Source organism: Salvelinus sp. IW2-2015, unplaced genomic scaffold, assembly GCF_002910315.2.
Source record: "Salvelinus sp. IW2-2015 unplaced genomic scaffold, ASM291031v2 Un_scaffold16660, whole genome shotgun sequence".
Classification (NCBI taxonomy): domain Eukaryota; kingdom Metazoa; phylum Chordata; class Actinopteri; order Salmoniformes; family Salmonidae; genus Salvelinus; species Salvelinus sp. IW2-2015.
In genome coordinates, this window is record NW_019957696.1 from 96,936 (window position 1) to 118,081 (window position 21,146).

The window sequence follows — 21,146 nt, forward strand, 5'->3', positions numbered from 1 at the left end:
CTAGTCTACTGAATAGGATAATACTCTGTATGGGTGTGAAGTGAGTATCAGATAGACAGAATTCCATTATTCATGATATTACCCATATAACAGTGCATGTAAAATCTGAATTTACAGTACTAAAATGATGCCGTGTTAATATACTGCAGAACAATTAGTAGGCATGTAAATAAGTTGGCTGTGGGTTATTACAACAAAATGTGGCTAAAGTACAGGCAGTGGACGATACTGTAGAGGGAAAAGGAGACAAAATCAAACTGTTTGTTTTCTTCATTTTTTTCTTTTTTTATTATTTTACAGCAGAAAGAATATAAAGCATTCAGAAAACATCTTCCATATTTTAAGGGCATTTCAAAACGTTTTGCATGGCTTCAGCAGCTGAAATCTCTTATTATTATTTTTTTTTACATATCCATCGAGTCAGTGACACTTGTACATGCACAATTACAAAAACAAAACTAACAAACAAGAAAGAGGGGGAAGAAAAAGAGGAGAAAGCAATACACATTAGGAGAACGGAAAAAAGGAGTGGTTGAAATAATAGGGGAAGGAAAGAAAGAGAGGGTCACAACAGGGAAAGACAGAGAGAAAGACAGTTATAGAGGAGAGGAAAATGTATCTAACACTAGTTCACATGCAAAGTGTCGAGGAACCACGACTTTGTTTAAAGAAGGGCCATTTTTTTTCTTCTTGGTTTGGAATTGATGAAAACGTGCAGTTCGGTAAAGGGTGCCATATAATTGCTGTCCATAAACTACTGAATGCTTGTCTTGCAATACTGGCATTTGCATAAGAGTACGTCAACTAAATGTGTCCAATCATTTTTATCTTCACTAGGTCTATAGGTCTCCACAAAATAATGCTTATTGCTCTGTGTCCACAAGTGGAAAACGTTGTGAGATGGTTTCTGCTCTGTGGTCCTGATGTGCCTACCTTTCAGTAGTTTGGGTGCATTGACAAAGGTAGAGGAGGAAAGGTAGTCCCTCAGGTCAATTAGCAGAGTGTAATGAAGGTAATCAAATCCATATGAAGTGCCTGTTTCTATAGCTAACCTGTCATACCATCCAGAAAATGGCTGTCAGCCATTCCTGAAGGGCTTTTTTCTGAAACAACTGTCCCTTTAATATCTGGTCATCTTCAACTGCCTCAAAGTCTCAGGAAGACCCCACTCAAATGTTTCAACATGTCATCACCCATATCTTAACTGAGATGAAATGTATAACTGAGAATAACTCGATAGACTATTTGAAGCTGTGTGTGATATTTTTATATAGCAAGTCCTTGTTTTACTGAGAAACATCAAGTCAGAGGAGGTCAAAGGTTGAAATGTTACTATACTCATTAGCATAGTCTATAAAAGAAAGTTAAGCATTTCCATTAGACTTTAAGCCATAGTGTCCCATAATGCAAACTCCTTTCTGTCTGAGCTATAGCCAAAACAGAAATAATTGACCATACTGTCAATTGTGATCAACTTGTCTCAATTATAATTAGCTACACTACAATGTTTTGTATCCCCTATTTTTGATTTAGTGTCCTTACATCTCTCCTCAGTTCAGCTTACTTATCTGAGAGGAAATGGATAACAGCAATGTATCCAGGATCATAGTAATCATTTGCCTGTCTTGACCAGAAAGCTCTGTTGAGGGGCGTTGCATCTTCCTATCCTATTTCAATACAGTATGTCCTCTCTCTGCAGTGAATCACCAATCAGTGTCCTGCTCCACTTCCTCCTCCCCATTTTGGCACCCTGAGTAAAAGACGGAAGGGAGGTCAGCCGTTCCCTAGGACTAGGAGCAGGCTAGGAAAATAACACATGATGAGCTCCATCTGCTGAACTGTGTACAAGTGATACTGACTGTGCCTTGACATACCTATCTGTATATCTGGATGTGTCCAGTGCAGTGTACTGTTTCCTGTGTGTGTGTGTGTGTGTGTGTGTGTGTGTGTGTATTGTTGTCTAGTAAAATACTTGCAGTAAACTGCCAAAAGAGTGTCCAAACTGTTCAGGTATTTGAAGTTGAGAGCACACTATCTCTAGATCCAAATGAATGAAAAATAAAATGTGTTAAAAAAAAGTTTAAACTTGCTTCTAGAAAAACTTGCCCTCATGCTACCCCTGGAAATATGGTCAGTAAATACTGCAGATTGATCATAGTTTGTATTTTAAGGGTTCTCCTCTTCCCTCCAATCACATGCCCTCCGTCTTTCAGAGTTCTGTGACACGTCAAACCAACGTTCTTCGTTTTACAGAACAGCAAGTCTTTAAAAGTCTGACTACCGATTCTAGAAAAATAAGCATGCTTTGGGTGCAGTTCAGTCACCCAGTTAACTATTTTACCCATGCAAGCATAATAAAACCTTCTCATATGGCCACAGCAGTGTATTGGCTGGCATTCTTACCACTACCAGAATGATGAATGCAAGGCAATAAAACCACAGAAGTTATGGAATCTAATTCTCATGGTTTCAACAGGCAGTTCCAATAGAAAATGAAAACGCTTAGAATGTTGACAAGATGGAATGCGCTCCGTGGGTTAAGGGAACACTGCCACCTGACTGATTTTGGTGATGGTTTTGGATTGATATATTGTATGTACTTGATATACAGTAGTCCTAAAGAATGATGGATCACTTGCTATTGGTATCTCCAAAGCCATGTTTTCCTCCTTAGGTACCTTGCATGCTTCCTGACATTGGCTTTGTGCGATCAATCAGGATATGATTAGGCACTTTCTACATAAACACTCTGAAAATAGGTTTACATATCAAGTCTCTGTGAAATAAACACAAACATACAGACAAATAAACCCAGAGGTACATAAAAATAAAAACATCAGAACAGCCAACAGTGTCTGAGATGAAATTCAGCAATTAAAACAACAAAATGTAATTGTCCAATGGCATGTTCTTATAGGAATATAATATATTTCAGCAAAACTGCAAGAACCAGCAGACACTTATGGACTAGGATTGAATACCATTGGATAGTCTCTATCATGCATTCATAGATACAGTATAATCAACTGGTATCAATGGGTCTGTTCCCACATCCCACATTTCATTTCATCATCTTTCAAACACTGCCCTCACATATCCCATTATGAACCAGACACATACATTGTATTCTTCCTCAGAAGTTGCTATAATAGTAGTGGTGCATCTTGTTACGTTTACAGATCACTCCCTTTGGCTCATTGACTTAGCTGCAATGATCCATAATGGTTCATGTGTTTCCTCATAACCCCATCCGTTCTTTTTTTTTATAGCACTTTCGATTGTTTAAAGTGTTCCTTCTGCAAGTAAATGACTCATTTACTTTTACAAAGAATACCAGCGATGCTACACATCATTCACTGTGGCCACATTACATGTTGACAATAAATAATTCTGGTCTGTCCAGACCCTGACATCCTTGGTAAAGTTAAGCTTCAGCCCAAACTTAAAAACAAATGTCTTGTGTCAGCAGTTTGATAAGTTGATATCGTCTATTTCATCACCTGTGAGTTGTCCTATGAAACACATGTTCAATCAACCTCAATTATAAAAAATAAAAAAACAGGGCTGAGATTCCCATAGACAAGGTTGCCATTTACAATCTTTATATGAACACAATCCATACGAACATGCTAAGAGACATTGACACCACAACGCTTCTCTCATACGGATAAAATAAAGCACACATTTCTTTTGCATTTGAAATGTTACTGACAAAGTGATCCCTGTGTATTTGGTGAAGATGGCAAAATAATCTTGGGTTGTTCTGACGTGTGATAATGGATGAGAAACGAGAGACTTAAAAGTTGCTGTAGAAATATTTCTCCCTCTGCAATGTGTATCTCTATCTGTGATTCGCTGCCAGTCGTGATGGGACCTTGTGGTCTTCAATGCTAGTGTCTATTTCATTGTATGATTATCTGTTCTGATAAGATTAACTTAATTCTCTTGTTAAGCAATATAGCATTCACATTACTTGGCACCATTGGCAAAAGATTCTTGGTAGCCCAAAACAAAAATGTAAACATAACCATAATTGTCTTAAGATAATTTTGCAGATTTCTCCTATCTCTAAATACATTATATATCTTTTTTTTAAACTTTTTAGTATTCGCAATAATGTCATGCTTTAGCAAAATGTTCTTCTCAAGAACAATCAAAATAAAATAAAATACTCTTATAGTGAAATAGTTAGAATCATTTTACAGAGCATAGCCACTACTGCTTTTGTTTAGTGTTTTTTAAACCTTTGTTCATGTTTTTCATGCACATAGCTCATTTTTATCCCAGGTATTTACACTATATACAATCAATACAACCATACTTCTTAGGCATTCAAACAAAACTATACAAATATTCTGTTTTTGTCTCGTACCTGTTTTTGACCCCTTTTTAATGAATAAAATAATATATTTCTAAAATACAATCCCCTTTGGGTAAATGTTTTCCCTACGTACCTTCAGCCTTCTTTATATACAGAAACCGCTCAATTGTCAAAAATATGGATTTGTCTAACCCCTATTTTGGGACTAGCTTAGGGACCCCTCAAAGAATCTCTAAGACGTCAAGGCAATGTATGTGATCTTCCCCTCAAAAGCCCTCACAGGCCCTGAAGTTCATTTAAAAAGAACAACAATAACCTTCATGACTGTTATCATTACAACACAAAAGAGGCAAGTTTTCTTTCTTTTTAGAATACTGAGTAAACAAATAAGGCAAATAAAAAAGAAAAGAAGAGGACAATGTTGGTATCATTCAGTAACTAGAGGGTATGAATGACTCTTGGGGAAGTAGGTGGGTACATGGGAGACTCTGTTGCATTTTAACATGAAGACAAAACGCAAAACATTGAAAAACAGAGGTTACAGACCTAATTTCAAGCACGCAGGCGAAGACTTTCACCCATAGGCATGCACATTTGATAAAATCGACAACACATAATTTTTAGGAGACAAGTCAGTTATACCGGTAATGGGTATAAGCACGGAACAGATTCAAGCAAAGAGGAATTAAACATATATTTTTTAAAAACCACACAATTGAATCCCTTTATCTCTTGCCTCACAGTGCCCCCTAAATGAAGATAACAAAATAAGCCATTCTTTTAATAAGCCCCGCCCATTCCTTCTCACACCCCTCCTACATTCATATGCAGCCCCACCCCTTCGGACTGACTGGCGGAGTAGAACACAGCGTAACAGAAGGAGGCTTGATCTATTTTCAGTTACTATACTGAATGTATTCACATACTGTTGATAGGGAGAGTAAGTTTGCAAATGGATCAATATATTACCGAGAATGTTTGGTTCATTAGATGACATGTTTTCTCCTTCAAATGGATGAATCAGTTCACTTAAAAAATTATGAAATACAATTAGAGCCATGTCCCAATGTGTTTCTGTAATGTTTCCTTATGTTCTGGCCGGCGTCTGTCCTCCATCCTAGGTGTCCTCCATCTTATCCTTTTGGTTTGATCCACTGATGGCAGGGACCTTTTCAACATGTCCAACATTCCTCTTCCTTTACCATCTAAAAACCTAGACTCCGATACTCCCAAAAAGACAAAACAATCCATGAAAAAGTGCAAAAAATGTCATGAAGCTAATGTTCTGCCCCCCACAGCTTCTTCTCCTTTACTTTAGAATTCTACAGAAGAAGTTGCCACTCTCCAACATACACAACGATAGATAAACGTGAAAAATGCTGTTGTTGTTGTACATGTAATAGAAGTGGAATCAGTCACGCTGCCATAGTCGTAATAATAATCGCAGTGTTTTCACTGAACTGTTTATTTTCTTCTCCTGTAAAATGTCTTGGGTACAAAGGGGGGAAAGAAAAGGAGGAGAGTGATGTCACATTGTGAGGGGGCTCTTCTGAGGGTTCTCATGTTCCTTGGCCCTTTTCGATTCGTTCACTCTGAAACACAGACGGAGAGACAGACGTCATTTAAACAGGGGTCTATGATCACCGTCACAGATCAGCTCTCACTGGATGGTGATATACTCTAATGTCTCAAACCATTCTCCTCCATAGAGGACACCATTCTCCTCCTATAGAGGACACCTCCTCCCCCCCCCCAATAGAGGACACCATTCCCCTCCATAGAGGCACCATTCCCCCCCCATCTCCATAGAGGACACCATTCTCCCTCCAAGAGGACACCATTCCCCCCCCCCCTTCCCCCCTAGAGGACAACCATTCCCCTCCATAGAGGACACACCCCCTCCCCTCCATAGAGGACAACCATTCCCCTCCATAGAGGACACCATTCCCCTCCATAGAGGAACACCCTCCCCCCCCCCCCCTTCCTGCCACATAGAGGACACCTATTCCCCTCGCATATGAGGACACACCCCCATAGCCCATCCCCCCCCCCCCCGCCATAGAGGACGACCATTCCCTCCATAGAGGACACCGATTTCCCCTCCATGAGAGGACACCATTCCCCTCCATAGAGGACAAGAGACATGGAGATCGACACAGCCCTCGTCAACGGGAGCTGGTGCTGGTCTGGAAAGAAAACACTGATAAATCTGACAACTATCAACATTGATAAAGACTTATTTGGATAAGATCTCGTTCAGTCTAAATGATTATGTTGAATCACTAAGTCTTACAGCTCACTGAACCCATTCCTTCAATACTCTAGATTTTCTAACAGGTCAACATTGAAACTTGAAAACGATTCTTAAAGCAGTTTGATTTACTTTTAGACTCTTGAGAATATAATGTGATTGAAATAAGGTGTCTTGATAATTTACCTCTCTCCAAAACAAATCTCAAGAGAGGAAACAGTCCCTTGACAATTCCACCAAATATTTGTTGGGCTGAAGGAGACCATCAAGGCAGGCAGAGGTTAACTAATTGGTTTGTATTTGGAACATTGCTATGCACCAAATAAATGACTTTATCACTCCAGAATTGTGTTTAAATGAGTTTAATCAGAGGACTGTATTATCGTGTCTATCACTAAATGATGAACTACTAACACAATTGAAAACGTAACGCATTCAATTTGCGAAAGAGGAGAACATGTAATAGATATATTCAGACAGCAATATCCTATCCAATCTTGTATTGTGTTTGTATTGCATTATGTACACTGGGAAGTGACAGTACCTTGGCATTCCACTTGTGAACCATGTCCAAACTGAGCCAGAGCCAAACTGACGGCTCAGTAAACACCACACCTAATCAGTGTGTACAATGGACTCAGTAGATCTCACCGTACTGTAAGTCATTAGCCAATTACTGTGTTATATCATAATCAATATACCTACTGGCCCGTGGTGCTTGTACTGCTGACCACAGGAACACTCTGACTGGTGTATTTGCTCTGTCTGGCTTTACCTTCTATACTGCTTCTGAGAAAAGTCTGCTCACATGCATTTAGGATGAGTGGACAATGAGTGGATAGGACCAAGGTAATGTCCGTTTTTTACCATTCAGGACCACATTTTTATCACCAAGGACCAGTTTTTACCACTGAGGACCAGTTTTTACCACTGAGGACCAGTTTTTACCACTGAGGACCAGTTTGGAAACAAGTATTTTAATTTGTACTTTTAAGTGCTGTCCTCTGGGAATATATTGTACATATTGTTGTATATGTTTTTTACCCAAATAAATTCAATTCAGAATGCGTTACATTTCACATGGGTTTACACGTGTATCAACCCAAAAGTCCTTTAACTCTACAGAGCTCAGTGGTGAGCCCCCACCCACACTGCTATTTCTGTAGGTTTAGTGATTCTCAGTGTGCTACTTCCTCTTCCCCTGGGGTGTGAATCCATTACTGGTACCACTACTGCTGTTCTAACTCCCTGGAGGTGCATGGCAGGGACTTCCCATCGTTTGCTTGGTACTGCTAGTCTGACCTATTTGTGCTATCACATCTTTATAGTACTGTAGCTACCTCACCTGCTCTCAAAGCACAGTAACCCATACCGTACAGTAAGGATTTTTCAGATACAGAGGAAGTTAAGTTATCTAGGGTATAGCCTTATCAACCTAGCAATTTGTCATATAGAGATTGTGCTGATATATTACAATGAATTGATTCACACAATGAATTGATTCATACAATGAATTGATTCATAAATTCAAAATTCCCCCTTGTCTAAGAAGATGAACGACAGTGTTTGTGAGTCATAAAGATGATGACGCTGATGATAACCGTCACATACTGTCGGTATTTTTGTCAATATGCCCGAAGACTTTCCGGGGGAGTAGTCGGACAGACAAACCGTTTCCACCCATGAAGAATTTCTTCAATATTTTCAGTGATGACGCAAGTGTCATTGAACCAGGCCTGAAATAGTGACAGATACCAATGCAATGCCGAAAGGAGCTCGTACAAGACAGTTTCGACAGTTTGAGTGAACAAAACCAAAGGGGATCAAGCCCTCCTTCAACTCTGTCATGTGGGGCGCAACAGGACAGACAGTAAGACAGACAGCTGTTTGGGAGAGAACATCCGGTCCATAGCATGCCTGGGGGTACATGTTAAAGAGCAAGGCCCGTAGAGTCATGCAACATAGTAAACATGATAGAGAAAACACCCTTCCGGTCTGTAAATAGGCATTTTCACAACCACATAAATAAAACAGAAGAACAATTCAACTCCTTTCCAGAGAAGAGAAAGAGGTGCCTGTTAAGTGTTGCGGTGACATAGTCATTCATAAGCGGTGGTTAGTTGGTTTAATAAGAGTAAAGTTACGTCTGCTCTGACTCTGAGCTTCTCAGTCAGTCCACCTGTGGCTCCAGTAGGCAGCCATCATGCAAGCAGGCATCAAGCAACAGTGATGGACAAGATACAGGGAGGGGGAGAGAGAGAAAGAGAGAGGGAGAGAGGGAGGGAGAGATGAATGGAAAGAAAGTGAGAGAGAGAGAGAGCGAGAGAAAGAGTGAGAGAGAGAGAGAGAGAGAGTGGTCAAGGACTCAGGATATATAACTGTATTGTTAGAGAGAGAGAGGCAGAGACATACAGTGTAGACAGGGAGGAGAGAAAGAGAAGGACGAACTGAGTTGCTGAGGCTGCACTCACCCGCTTGAACAGTCTATGGTCCATCAAGGGGCTTCGCATAAACAGCAAAACAATACCAGACAGCTATTAGCACACAGTAGGCACTGTGAGGGAAGGAATGGGGGCGAGGAGAGGAGAGGTGGGGGCCAAATACAGTGGAGGGGAAGAGGGGGGTGTCTGAAGTGTTGTATATAACCCACCTAGACCTTTTATCAACCCCAAAATAAATAAAATAGACAAATGAAAACAGAGAACTGTCCCTCTCATCTGTGCAGACTCCTTCTTGCCATCTAACGTGTAGTAAACCATTCATATATCTTGCAAATCCCTACACTGAAAGAAGGTATGTATTTGGTAGTGTGTGTGTGTGTGAATATAACAAACATATTTGGAAACCCATACGAGTTAGTGTTGTGGGCGGGGCTTACCTGTGGCGGCAGCGGCGTAGAAACCGCATGATCTTCCTGGCAGCCTGATCCTGCCTCTTAGTGAGCAGACTACTTCTACAACACACAAGACAAGAGGGAACATTGGCGTTTGAGAGGGTGCACAATATTCAAAGATACTGTGGTTGTTTGGAGCTAGTGTAGTTTACAATGCTTGTGCTCTTTTTCAACCATGCTTTTAACCTTGACTTTGGAGATTCTGTATAGCATGGATACTGTCCTCTACAGTACTCAAGAGCCTTGGTGTCTTCATCAATATAAAACATATTTACAGAAGTCGTATGTTCAAAATCTCAACCAATTATGCATGAACACAGAAGGCCACTATGATCCTAGGGACTGAAAATGGGACTGCGGTCGTTCGTCCCTTATAAATTGATTTCCCCAAGTGAAGTCTGCAACGTTAAAGCGGCAGTCAGCAGTTCCCTTCTCCCCACCCCTGTTCCATAAAAAAGCTGAGGGATGGGGCTGGAGAAATGTATCACTCTCAAATTCATAGATGAACTAAGCTCATGAGGCATTTATAAGTTATATTCTTCAAGAATCATCGGTATATATCATTCATTTATAAGTCCCAAAATAGATGTAACAACTGCAGACTGCCACTATCCTGTAATGAGGCCCGCCTCCTGTATCTGTGTATTACTGTGTGTGTATCTGTGTATTACTGTGTGTGTATCTGTGTATTACTGTGTGTGTATCTGTGTATTACTGTGTGTGTATTACTGTGTGTGTATTACTGTGTGTGTATTATTGTGTGTGTATCTGTGTATTACTGTGGATTTGTATACTGTGTTACTTGTGTATTACTGTGTGTATTGTATTACTGTGTGTGTATTACTGTATCTGTGTGTGTATTACTGTGTGGTGTATCGTGTTAGTGTGTGTTCCGATAGTGTGTGTTTAGCTACTTGAGGTTATGCTGCTGTATGTTTGTGTGTGTGTTATTTTAATCAATAAGGCCATGAGGGGGTGTGGTATGTGGCCAATTTTCCCACTGCCAATGGCTGTTCTTACGCACATGCAACGCGGAGTGCCTAGATACAGCCCTTAGCCATGGTATATTGGCCATATACCACAACCCCTGAGTTGCCTTATTGCTGATTATAAACCGTTACCAACATAATTAGAGAAGTAAAAATAAATGTTTTGTCATACCCGTGGCTGTCAGCCAATCAGCATTCAGGCTTCGAACCACCCAGTTTATAATGTGTATTTAACTACCTGAGTTTGTGTTGCTGTGTGTATGTGTGTGTGTGTGTGTGTGTGTGGTGTGTGTGTGTGTGTGTGTGTGTGTGTGTGGTGTGTGTGTGTGTGTGTGTGTGTTGTGTGTGGTGTGTGTGTGTGTGTGTGTATACATACCTGAGTTTGTGTTGCACCAGGGCGGCGGCGGCTCCTCTGTGGTGGGCCTGAGCCTGCCAAACTCCTGTACCGCGGTAGTATTGCTGGATCAGCACGGCCGCCCGCCTGCTCTGCTTGGAACTTCTTCTGCTCGTGGTAGCTGCGGAACTTACTCTGGATAAGAATGGCGGCCTGCGTCATCTTCTTATAAAGTGCATACTGCCACCGAGAGGACCAGAGAGAGGAGGAGACGGAGGGTCAGGAACAGGAGGTTTGGAAACGATGGCCTCAAACGCACACATCTCTTGTCTGATTCACACTATATAGCCAAATCAAGTCAAGCCAAACTGGGCTGACCTGGTGACGCATTCACTCTAGTTGCTGGAACCGTGCTGGAAAAGATAGACTAGCCAGTACGGTTAAGGTTGGCCCTAGAGTGTGAATCAGGCACAATACTATATAACTGGACTTAGGAAAGGTGCTGATGTAGGTTGAGTATCAATATAACCAAGTCAAGTGTGATGATCAAGTGAACTTAGGTTGCATTGTAAGCACTCTGAGACAGTGAAAATATGTTACCTTCAAGGCTATCCATGTAAGCTTGCAAACAAAGAAAATGTGAGATTGTGAATCACGAAGAGACATGAACAAGGTTCAGTCTGCGCCTAGAAAAACAGACTAAACTGAATAAAGTTAAAGGCTTTCTAAAAATCCCTAAAAATGTACTGCAATCAGTCCTACATCTATCCACTGTCTGTAAGATAATGCAATATGTAAAAGCATCCAACTATTGAATCTCCATGTGTGTGCCCAGCCTACCTGTTTGTACTTCTTGTAACAACGCTGAATGACAGCCGCAGCTACTTCCTGTTGATCTCTGAATGGGCGTCCCTGTGAGAGAGTAGGAGAGGTCAGAAGTCAGAGTATAGGAAGTGGCGTAGTCTATTATAGAGTGCCACGGCTCCCTGAGGTCTCTTCCTGGGCCCAGGGCCCTGGTTGTCTGGAGGACAGAGGGAGGACCTGGGGTTGAAGAGGCTGCGGGAGAGGCTCCATCCTGGGCTGGGAGAGAAGAGAGGTAGGTGGTGGTGCCAGCCCAGAGTTCTTCTCCTCCCCAGTGTCAGCTGGCAGAGGGGTAGAACAGATGACAGTGAATGACAGTGAACAGTTTGAGACGTGGAAACTCATTAAAGCTAGCCATGGGGGGGTAGCAAGGTGAGGCGTGGGGAGGCTGGGCAGGGTATGTGGAGCTGGTTAAGGACAGGAAGCAGCGGGCTCCACACACATCATTTAGAGTAAGAGAGAGAAGAGAAAGGGAGAGAGAGCTTACAGGGAGCAGGGAAAAGGGAGCAGTGCAGTCGTTCCTTAAAGCAAGGCCATGCTCTGCTCAAAGCAGTCCTTTCCCATGCTGAAACCACAGGGACCACAGAGTTTGAGTGTGTCTTAGTGAGACACGCACAGAGAGAGGAAGATATGAGTGTTAATTAACATAATCCATTGATGATTACTGGGTGAGGGTCCTCACAGCAAAGATAATGTCTTGTGCACTCAGCACACTCTGACACAGACCAGGACATAGTTCTGTTCATATAGCAACCTTTCCAGATTCAAGGGACCCATTCATCATTTCACCTGATAACATTAAGGTCAACACCACATCAACATAGAGTGCCAGTCCTAACAGAGATGCTGTACATTGTTTAGGACAGCAGGTATGATACTGTGTGTGGTACCTCATCCAGGCCTGTACCTTGTACTTGCGGAAAGCAGTTTGGACCAGACGGGCGGCCTCGTACAGCTCCCTCTGCTCAGGGTCGGACAGGGTGAGCTGGGCCAGGTCTCTCTCCACCTTGCTGTTGGAGGCCTGGAGGAACTCGCTCCAGTCGGCCGGGGGGGGCAGGGTGGGCCTCTCCATGGACCCCTCCCTCAGGGGAGACCCCCCTGGGCTGGAGGACGGAGCGAGAGGTCCACTGTACAGAGATCTGAAGGAAGACAGAGAGGGAGGGGCAGGGGGTTGGAGGTGACACATTAAAAAGTAATCAGCTAAGCATTGCTGTCAGAAATGTAGTACCAATACACTACTGCTCTGCCATGCACAGGAAATCTTCTGCAAAACATTTATGGTCCGTTTCCCAGATCAGAATTAAGCCTACATATTCTCCATTGAGCATGCTTTTTAGACTAGATATAGACTTAATCTGGGTACAGAAAACCAGACCAGATCACATTCAGTCCAGAGTGTGGCTCTGCTGTGTTGCTTACCGTAGATGTATAATGCTGGGCAGCTGTTCCACGTCTCCGAGGTAACTGGCCAACCAGCTCATGGTGTTGCTGACCCCAGTACTGTCCAGGGGCACCCCGTCCAGGGCCACAAAGTTCTCCCTCTTGATCCTCTCTGGGGTCGCCTCAATGATGTGCTCTGCCAGAGTCATCATGTTCACCTGCAGGGGGAGAATCCCCCAGGATTGAGTATACTGCAGATCACACACTTAGCACATTGGTACCTTATTGTCTGTCGGTTTGTTCTGTTGCTTTACAATGACGTGCTTTTTGGTTCCGGTGCATCACAATGTGGCAGGAAGGATGCGTCATTACATCCCCATTTCATCTTAGATGTTTGCAAGTTTAGAATGACTTCTAAGAAACAATGAACATTAAACATGACAACGATCGTGATCGTGACAATGAAGACGATGGTTGTTATTGTTGTGCTTCCCTCCTCTGCCCCTCATCTCCCAGGCTCAGCCTCAGTGTGACTGTGATGGATGGCAGAGGGCTCTCTTGGCTGTGAGAGCCGATCAATGGATGGAGTTTATTATGTGGTGATGGAGGTCCACCCACTGCCGGAGAGGCCTGTGTATGTGGGTGTGTGTGTGTTGACTTCACACGTCAGGGGATCCAGTGGCACGGCCCAACAGAGCTGCCAGCGGTCAATCACAATCTTCTTGTCATGTATATTCACTGGTAGTCCAGATCTACAGACGTGAGGTCCATACTATGACGTGCTATGGATAGTGTTGTCTGGTAAACAAGTGTGAATGTCTGTGCAATGAGCAGGCCAATAGACAGGGTTGGCAGTGCAGTGAGTGGTAAACAGTAGAGTCACTGTCTTGAGTAAATATATGGTAAAAAGCAACTCCAGATATGATAAAGATATGATAAAGAGTAACTAGAGTAAAGAGACAGTAGAGAGTAGGGTGAGTTAACTGACCTGCAGGTCGTTCATCTGTGTCATACAGTCCTGGTTCTCCAGATCTTCTCTGTAGGACAGCAGCTCAGTGCTCACCATCTCTCTCTCAGCCATCACCAGCATGTTCCCCAGCTGTTCCCTCTGTCTCAGCCTGCTAGCCAGCTTCTCCTTTCCCAGGCTGCTGCCCCCAGAGCCCCCCGAGCCCTTCCTGCCTGAGCCCCCACTGGAGAAACCCTCCCTGGAGCGCCACTTGGCTCCTCCAGCTTCTCCAGCACTTCCCCCACCGGAGAGGCTCTTGTCTGGGCTGAGGCCCTCATGGGACAGGCTCTTGGGGCTGAAGGACAGCTTGTGTAGCTGCTGCTGCTCCAGGCTCAGTGGGACAGACATGGCCTTGTCGGGCCGGGCCTGGAACATCTCTGGGTTGGGCTTGTGTTTCTTGGCCAGGGGCAGGTCTCGCTGGCACTCACTGCTGTAGTAGTTGGAGGGCTCGGATCGTGGCCTTCTCAAGTCTGCAGAAGGGATACAAGATACTATTTTAGAGACATTTAAACAAACAATATTTCCAAAACTATTTTGTCTAAAGCTCTTTTCTATTGTCCCTTTACCCCACTGATACCAGTGTGGGGCCTCAGTTACTGCCTCTCCTGTCCTCCAGTCTGCTCTGACCTGGGTTGAGGTTGCTCGAGGTGGCGCCTCCTTTCTTTCCGCCGGGCGCCATTACGCCGTCGCTGGCCCATGTGACCATCCAGCTGTCTGAGGTGGGAACGTCGTGGGGGGTGGGGGAGAAGGACATGCGTGTGGTGGGGGGCAGAGGTGCAGGGGGCTGCTGTTCCTCTCTCTGCAGCTGCTCCAGACACTCGGCCAGCTTGGTGTGGCCGCGGGAGCGGGCGATGGACAGGGGCAGGCGTCCCAAGGAGTCAGGGATGGCCAGGGCCCGTCGGTCCCATTTATACAGGACCACTGCCGCTTCCAGGTGACCTAGGGCACACGCCCACATCTGGAGAAAAGACAGCAGTGGCACAGGTCACAGGTCAGAGGAAAGGTGCCAGCATGCCTGTGGTAACTTAACATTCTTGGAAAAGTTCATCTTACAATTGAATGATTTATGAAAGTCTGCAGCGTTTGAAAGGCTTTATGGAAGACTCCTGCAGTGGTTTCATGAGATACAGCTCTCTATATCTTACCAGAGGGGTGCAGGAGAAGTGGTCCACATTGAGGGGGTCTACCTCCAACTCCAGGTCAATGCTGTCTGCATGCTTGGTGCTGTTGGAGGATAGAACAGAACACTGTACTCCCAGACTGAACTACCTCTGGCTCAACCACAACATTATCTACATAGATTAAAACTTTATTTACAACTTTTGAATACATTATTTCCTGGTCCTAAACCAGTTCCATAATAGATATTTATATGTCCCAAGGTCTCTCTGTATATTACTTTGATAAACAGACAATCAGAGGTGTCTGAGGTTCTCACTCACCGCCACTTGATGAGTGTCTGGATGAGGGTGGCGTAGCCCTGCCCAGCGGCCAGGTGGAGCAGGGTCATGCCCCTGAAGGTCTTGGAGTGGATCAGGTGTTTGGACTTGGCCCAGCAGGCCCGGTTCATCATCTTCTCACACACCACCACCACACGGCTCTCAAAGCTGCTGCCCGCCTGACCCTGCCCTGACACACACTGACAACACACACAAACACAACAAGAGTTACTTTCAACTACAACACCAACACTTTACAACACCTGACTTCTCAAACAGAAACATACAGTACGTTTTTTTACTTGTAATCCTCCATAAACCAAATATCTACCAAGTACATACAATATCAAAGACATTTCTATATCGCTGAATACATCACAAAGCCATTGCTCCATCAATGAAATAGTGCATTTCCTACAGTATGATTTACTTTACCTGTGTCTGGCTGTTGTTACCACCACCACCTCCTCCTCCACCTGCTCCTGCTCCTCCTCCTGCCCCTGCACCTCCTCCACTGCTCTGCTGGTGATGGGAGGCCATCTCTGCCATCCGTCTCTCCATCTGCTCCAGGCGCTCCAGGATGGACATTCTGAACTGGTTATCTGCAACATAGACACATAACACACGTCAGCATCCATAGACCTACAGTATGGTCACCAGTGAAACCCAGTACTATGGTGCCATATGGTGCATATGAAGGCATCTGTATAAATCGGAAGGTATCTGCAACCAAGACGCATAAACACGTCGAACAATAACATCAATCATTAACTTCAGCACCACAATTGCCTTTATTTAACTTCTCTAGGATAGGGGGCAGCATTTTCTAGGTTGGAAGAAAAGCATACCCAAATTCAACTGCCAGCTACTCATCCCCAGAAGATAAGATATGCATATTATTAGTGGATTTGGAAAGAAAACCCTCTGAAGTTTCTAAAACTGTTTGAATCATGTCTGTGAGTATAACAGAACTTATTTAGCAGGCGAAACCCCGAGGACAAACCATTCAGATTCTTTTTTTTTTTGAGGTCACTCTCTTTTCAATGGATTTTCATTGGGAATAGAGATTTCTAATTGACCTTCTTGCAGTTCCTACCGCTTCCACTGGATGTCAGCAGTCTTTAGAAATTGGTTGAGGGTTTTTCCTTTGTGTAATGAAGAAGTACGGCCATCTTGAGCGAGGGTCACTCGAAGTGTCCTGTTTGTTAGAGGCGCATGACCAGAAAGCTAGCTACAGTTTGTTTTAATCCTGTATTGAACACAGATCATCCCGTCTTCAATTTTATCGATTGTTTACGTTAAAAAATACCTAAAATGGTATTACAAAAGTAGTTTGAAATGTTTGGCAAAGTTTACAGGTAACTTTTGAGATATTTTGTAGTCACGTTTCACAAGTTGGAACCTGTGTTTTTCTGGATCAAACGCGCCAAATAAATGGACATTTTGGATATATATCGACGGAATTAATCGAACAAAAGGACCATTTGTGATGTTTATGGGACATATTGGAGTGCCAACAACAGAAGCTTGTCAAAGGTAAGGCATGAATTATATTTTTATTTCTGCGTTTTGTGTCGCGCCTGCAGGGTTGAAATATGCTTCTCTTTCTTTGTCTACTATGGTGCTGTCCTCAGATAATAGCCTTGTTTGCTTTCACCAAAAAGCCTATTTGAATTCTGACATGTTGGCTGGATTCACAACCAGTGTAGCTTTAATTTGGTATCTTCCATGTGTGATTTCATGAAAGTTAGATTTTTATAGTAATTTATTTGAATTTGGCGCTCTGCATTTTCTCTGGCTTTTGGCCAAGTGAGACAGTAGCGTCCTGCCTAAACTCAGATTTTTGGATATAAATATGAACTRTACCGAACAAAACACACATGTATTGTGTAACATGAAGTCCTATGAGTGTCATCCGATGAAGATCATCAAAGGTTAGTGATTATTTTTACCTCTATTTCTGCTTTTGGTTACTCCTCTCTTTGGCTGGAAAAATGGCTGTGTTTTTCTGTGGCTATGTACTGACCTAACATAATCGCAAGGTGTGCTTTCGCCGTAAATCCTTTTTGAAATCAGACATGTTGGCTGGATTCACAACAAGTGTAGCTTTAATTTGGTGTCTTTCATGTGTGATTTCATGAAAGTTAGATTTTTATAGTAATTTATTTGAATTTGGCGCTCTGCATTTTTACTGGCTTTTGGCCAAGTGGGACGTTAGCATCCCACATATCCCAGAGAAGTTAAATAACCTTTAAGGCCCATCAATCTTGTGCTAATTGCTGCATGCACACTAATTCAGTCATTCATAAAAATTCTTTTTTCCTCTAGTAATCTGGACTGGATGATTGACCAGGGAGTGGATGGAGGCTTGGTGAAAGTGTCCACCCCTGCACAAATGCTCACGCACACACGTATGTGTACACATGCTCACACACGTACGTGCACACACGCGCACGCACACACACACACACACGGTCCTAGACACTCTCGGAGGAGAGTCTGCAGATGGACTCTCTCTCCTACTGATGAATTAACTCTAATCCATTATGACTGAGTTTATCATTCCTGCTGTGTTCTGCCTCTCTTGGCCACATAACACTACCTTTGGCTTATATGGTAGGACGGGCTGAGAGCCACTGTACAAAATCACTCAACAAGCACTCATCCATAGTCCTTGAGAAAGGCTTTCCATAGATTGACAGATGGAGGCTATTAGGCTGTACAGTTACTAATGCTGCTGGCAAATAGTTTTCCAACTATGAGCAGTGTTAACCAACAGATCTACAACGTGGACTGAAAGAAATGCTTCTGGAATTACTGTTCAAAACATAATAAATGCTGAGTCATTTAAAAGTGCTGAATGCCATAACAGTGAATTACAAGCATACAGAAAATTACAAGCATACAGTGTATTTTATGCTTGAAGCCACACAAGTAAAATCAAATGATGATGACTAATTGGGGGAAAAACTAGTGGGTAATGGGTAATGGGTAGTGGGTAATGGGTAATGGGTAGTGGGTAATGGGTAGTGGTTAATTGGTAGTGGGTAATGGGTAATGGTTAATGGGTAGTGGGTAATGGGTAGTGGGTAATGGGTAGTTGGTAATGGGTAGTGGGTAATGGTTAATGGGTAATGGGTAGTGGGTAATGGGTAATGGGTAGTGGGTAATGGGTAGTGGTTGGAGTAGGACTGCACTCACTGCTCTCCATCAGTTGACATGCAGTTAGTGTGCTTTAGTCCATTACACCAACATAAAGAAGAGAGCTCTATGTTCAAACACACGTACACACGGACGCACACTTCCACACACACAGACAGACACACACATCCACACACACAGACAGACACACACACACACACACACACACACACACACACACACACAACACCACACAACACAGACAAGACAGACAACACATCCACACACACAACAGCACAGACACACCAAACACACAGAAACACATCCACACACACAGACAGACGCACCACACCAAGCCACACACAACACCCAACACACAGACAGACCACACATCCACACACACAGACAGACGCACACATCCACAACACACAGACAGACACACATACATCCAACACACAGCAGACACACATCCACACACACAGACAGCACAACACAGACAGACCCACAATCCACACACAGACAGACACACCACACACAGACAGACACACACATCCAACACACACATCACACACACACAGACAGACAACACACACACATCCACACACAGACACAGACACACATCACACCACAGCAGACACACACGACCACACAACACACACAGACAAGACACACACATCCACACACACAGACACGACACACACATCCACATACACAGACAGACGCACACATCACACACACACACAGACAGACACACACGCATACATCCACACACACAGACAGACACACACATGCACACACTCACATGCACACTCGCACACAAGCACACACAGACCGATGTCACAGATTGTGGGATGGGATGGGCACAGTGAGTCCATTGCAGCAGGGAAGGCAGGCAGGGAAGGCAGCAGGGAAGGCAGCGGGGAAGGCAGTAGGGAAGGCAGTAGGGAAGCAGCAGGGAAGGCAGTAGGGAGGCAGTAGGGAAGGCAGGCAGAGAAGGCAGAGGGAGGCAGGCAGAGAAGGCAGACGGGAAGCAGGCAGGGAAGGCAGATGGAAGGCAGGCAGGGAAGGCAGCAGGGAAGGCAGGCAGGGAAGGCAGCGGGGAAGGCAGGCAGGGAAGGGCGAAGGCAGTAGGGAAGGCAGTAGGGAAGGCAGGCAGGGAAGGCAGTAGGGAAGGCAGTAGGGAAGTCAGGCAGGGAAGGCGTGTGGAACACTGCATTTGCATTCCTCATTTAGCCACAGTGAGGCTGTTTCTGTGGCAACCTGCTACCGAGCGGTAACTAAGTGACAGGAATATGCCTGTGTGTGTATGGTTCCTCTCTCCCCGCGGCATTGGCTTATTGATAAATGGGAAGAGGAAGACTCGGAACACGAGTAGAAAACGGGTCAGAAAATCCCACAATGGAAAAACTACAAACATACATACATGTACATCCATTCTCCATCACTACGTCATAATAACGGTCGTACATTATCTTCCTGAGGGGACACTGCAGTAACAACATAATTACTTCCTAAGTGGGGAGCTGCCACAGCAGGGTCCCTGTGACATTTACACTACTGGCGTTTCCTGGCAGTCAGTCTCAGGCAGAAGCTCTCCGCCCTTCAGGGAGTGAATGTCATGCTTGCGTTCACTATAAGTCAAGTAATTGTTACTGTTAGAGGAAAAAACATACAGCCAATGGCCAGTAAATTACTTCTATCACTGATGATGTGTAGTAGATCTAGAAAATCCAATGGACGTTCATCCCACATACACACCATCCTTATGTCTCTCCCCAGCTATCATCCTGTCACCAGCCACTGCTGACACTTAAATTACAATCCCCCCCCCCCACCATCGTGCTAGCTTTAATCACCTCTCCATAGGTGGCTATGGGCAAAGTGATGATGAGGGCTGCGGAGGTGCATCAGCCAGCCCATACCGTAGTGGTAGGAGGGGGGAGGTAAGGGTCAGAGGGGTTAAGTAGGTCACAGCCCTGTAGCATTTCTAGCCACCAGGGTTATGCTCTCTGAGAGAGGAAGGATGAGAGAGGGAGAGAGACGGTGGCGGGGACAGGAGGAGAGGACTTAGCGGCAGCAGCAAGCCTGGCTGACATGTCTTTGTTCAGACCTAGTGCTGCAGTGTGCTGCAGTGCAGATGATGTCATTGCCACCTGATGCCTGCTGCTCTGAATGATAACACACTGTCAAGAAGGAGAAACAGGCACAAGGAGGCTGTTGTGATGTTAGATATTGTTTATTCTGTTTGCTGGATACATGCTCCCTCATATCTTCCCTCCCCTCTGTCTCCCTCCCTCCTTCCCTCCCGCTCTGTGCTCCCTCCCTCCTGCCCTCCCACTCCTTCGCTCCCTCCCTCCTGTCCCTCCCGCTCCTGTGCTCCCTCCCTCCTTCCTTACCCGCGCTTGTGCTCCCTCCATCCTGCCCTCCCCTCTGTCTTCCCTCCCTCCTTCCCTTCCGCTCTGTGCTCCCTCCATTCCTTCCCTCCCGCCTCTTGTCCCTCCCTCCTCCCTCTGCAGGTATAACGTGCTCCG

At 44.3% G+C, this 21,146-nt stretch overlaps 1 protein-coding gene across 1 annotated transcript in view; it reads right to left on the bottom strand.

Annotated features, from left to right (window-relative positions):
- Positions 1–270: 270 nt before the first annotated feature.
- LOC112081023 (calmodulin-binding transcription activator 1-like) overlaps positions 271–21,146 on the bottom strand; it is a 42,827-nt gene continuing 21,951 nt past the window's right edge. The window contains 14 exon segments of the mRNA XM_070442818.1: positions 271–5,913; positions 9,044–9,074; positions 9,451–9,525; positions 10,831–10,943; positions 10,945–11,028; positions 11,389–11,409; positions 11,629–11,700; positions 12,557–12,788; positions 13,069–13,247; positions 14,018–14,505; positions 14,663–14,993; positions 15,181–15,259; positions 15,478–15,674; positions 15,910–16,076. Of these exon segments, the coding sequence (XP_070298919.1) occupies positions 5,881–5,913; positions 9,044–9,074; positions 9,451–9,525; positions 10,831–10,943; positions 10,945–11,028; positions 11,389–11,409; positions 11,629–11,700; positions 12,557–12,788; positions 13,069–13,247; positions 14,018–14,505; positions 14,663–14,993; positions 15,181–15,259; positions 15,478–15,674; positions 15,910–16,076 (2,102 nt within the window). The 3' untranslated portion in view covers positions 271–5,880.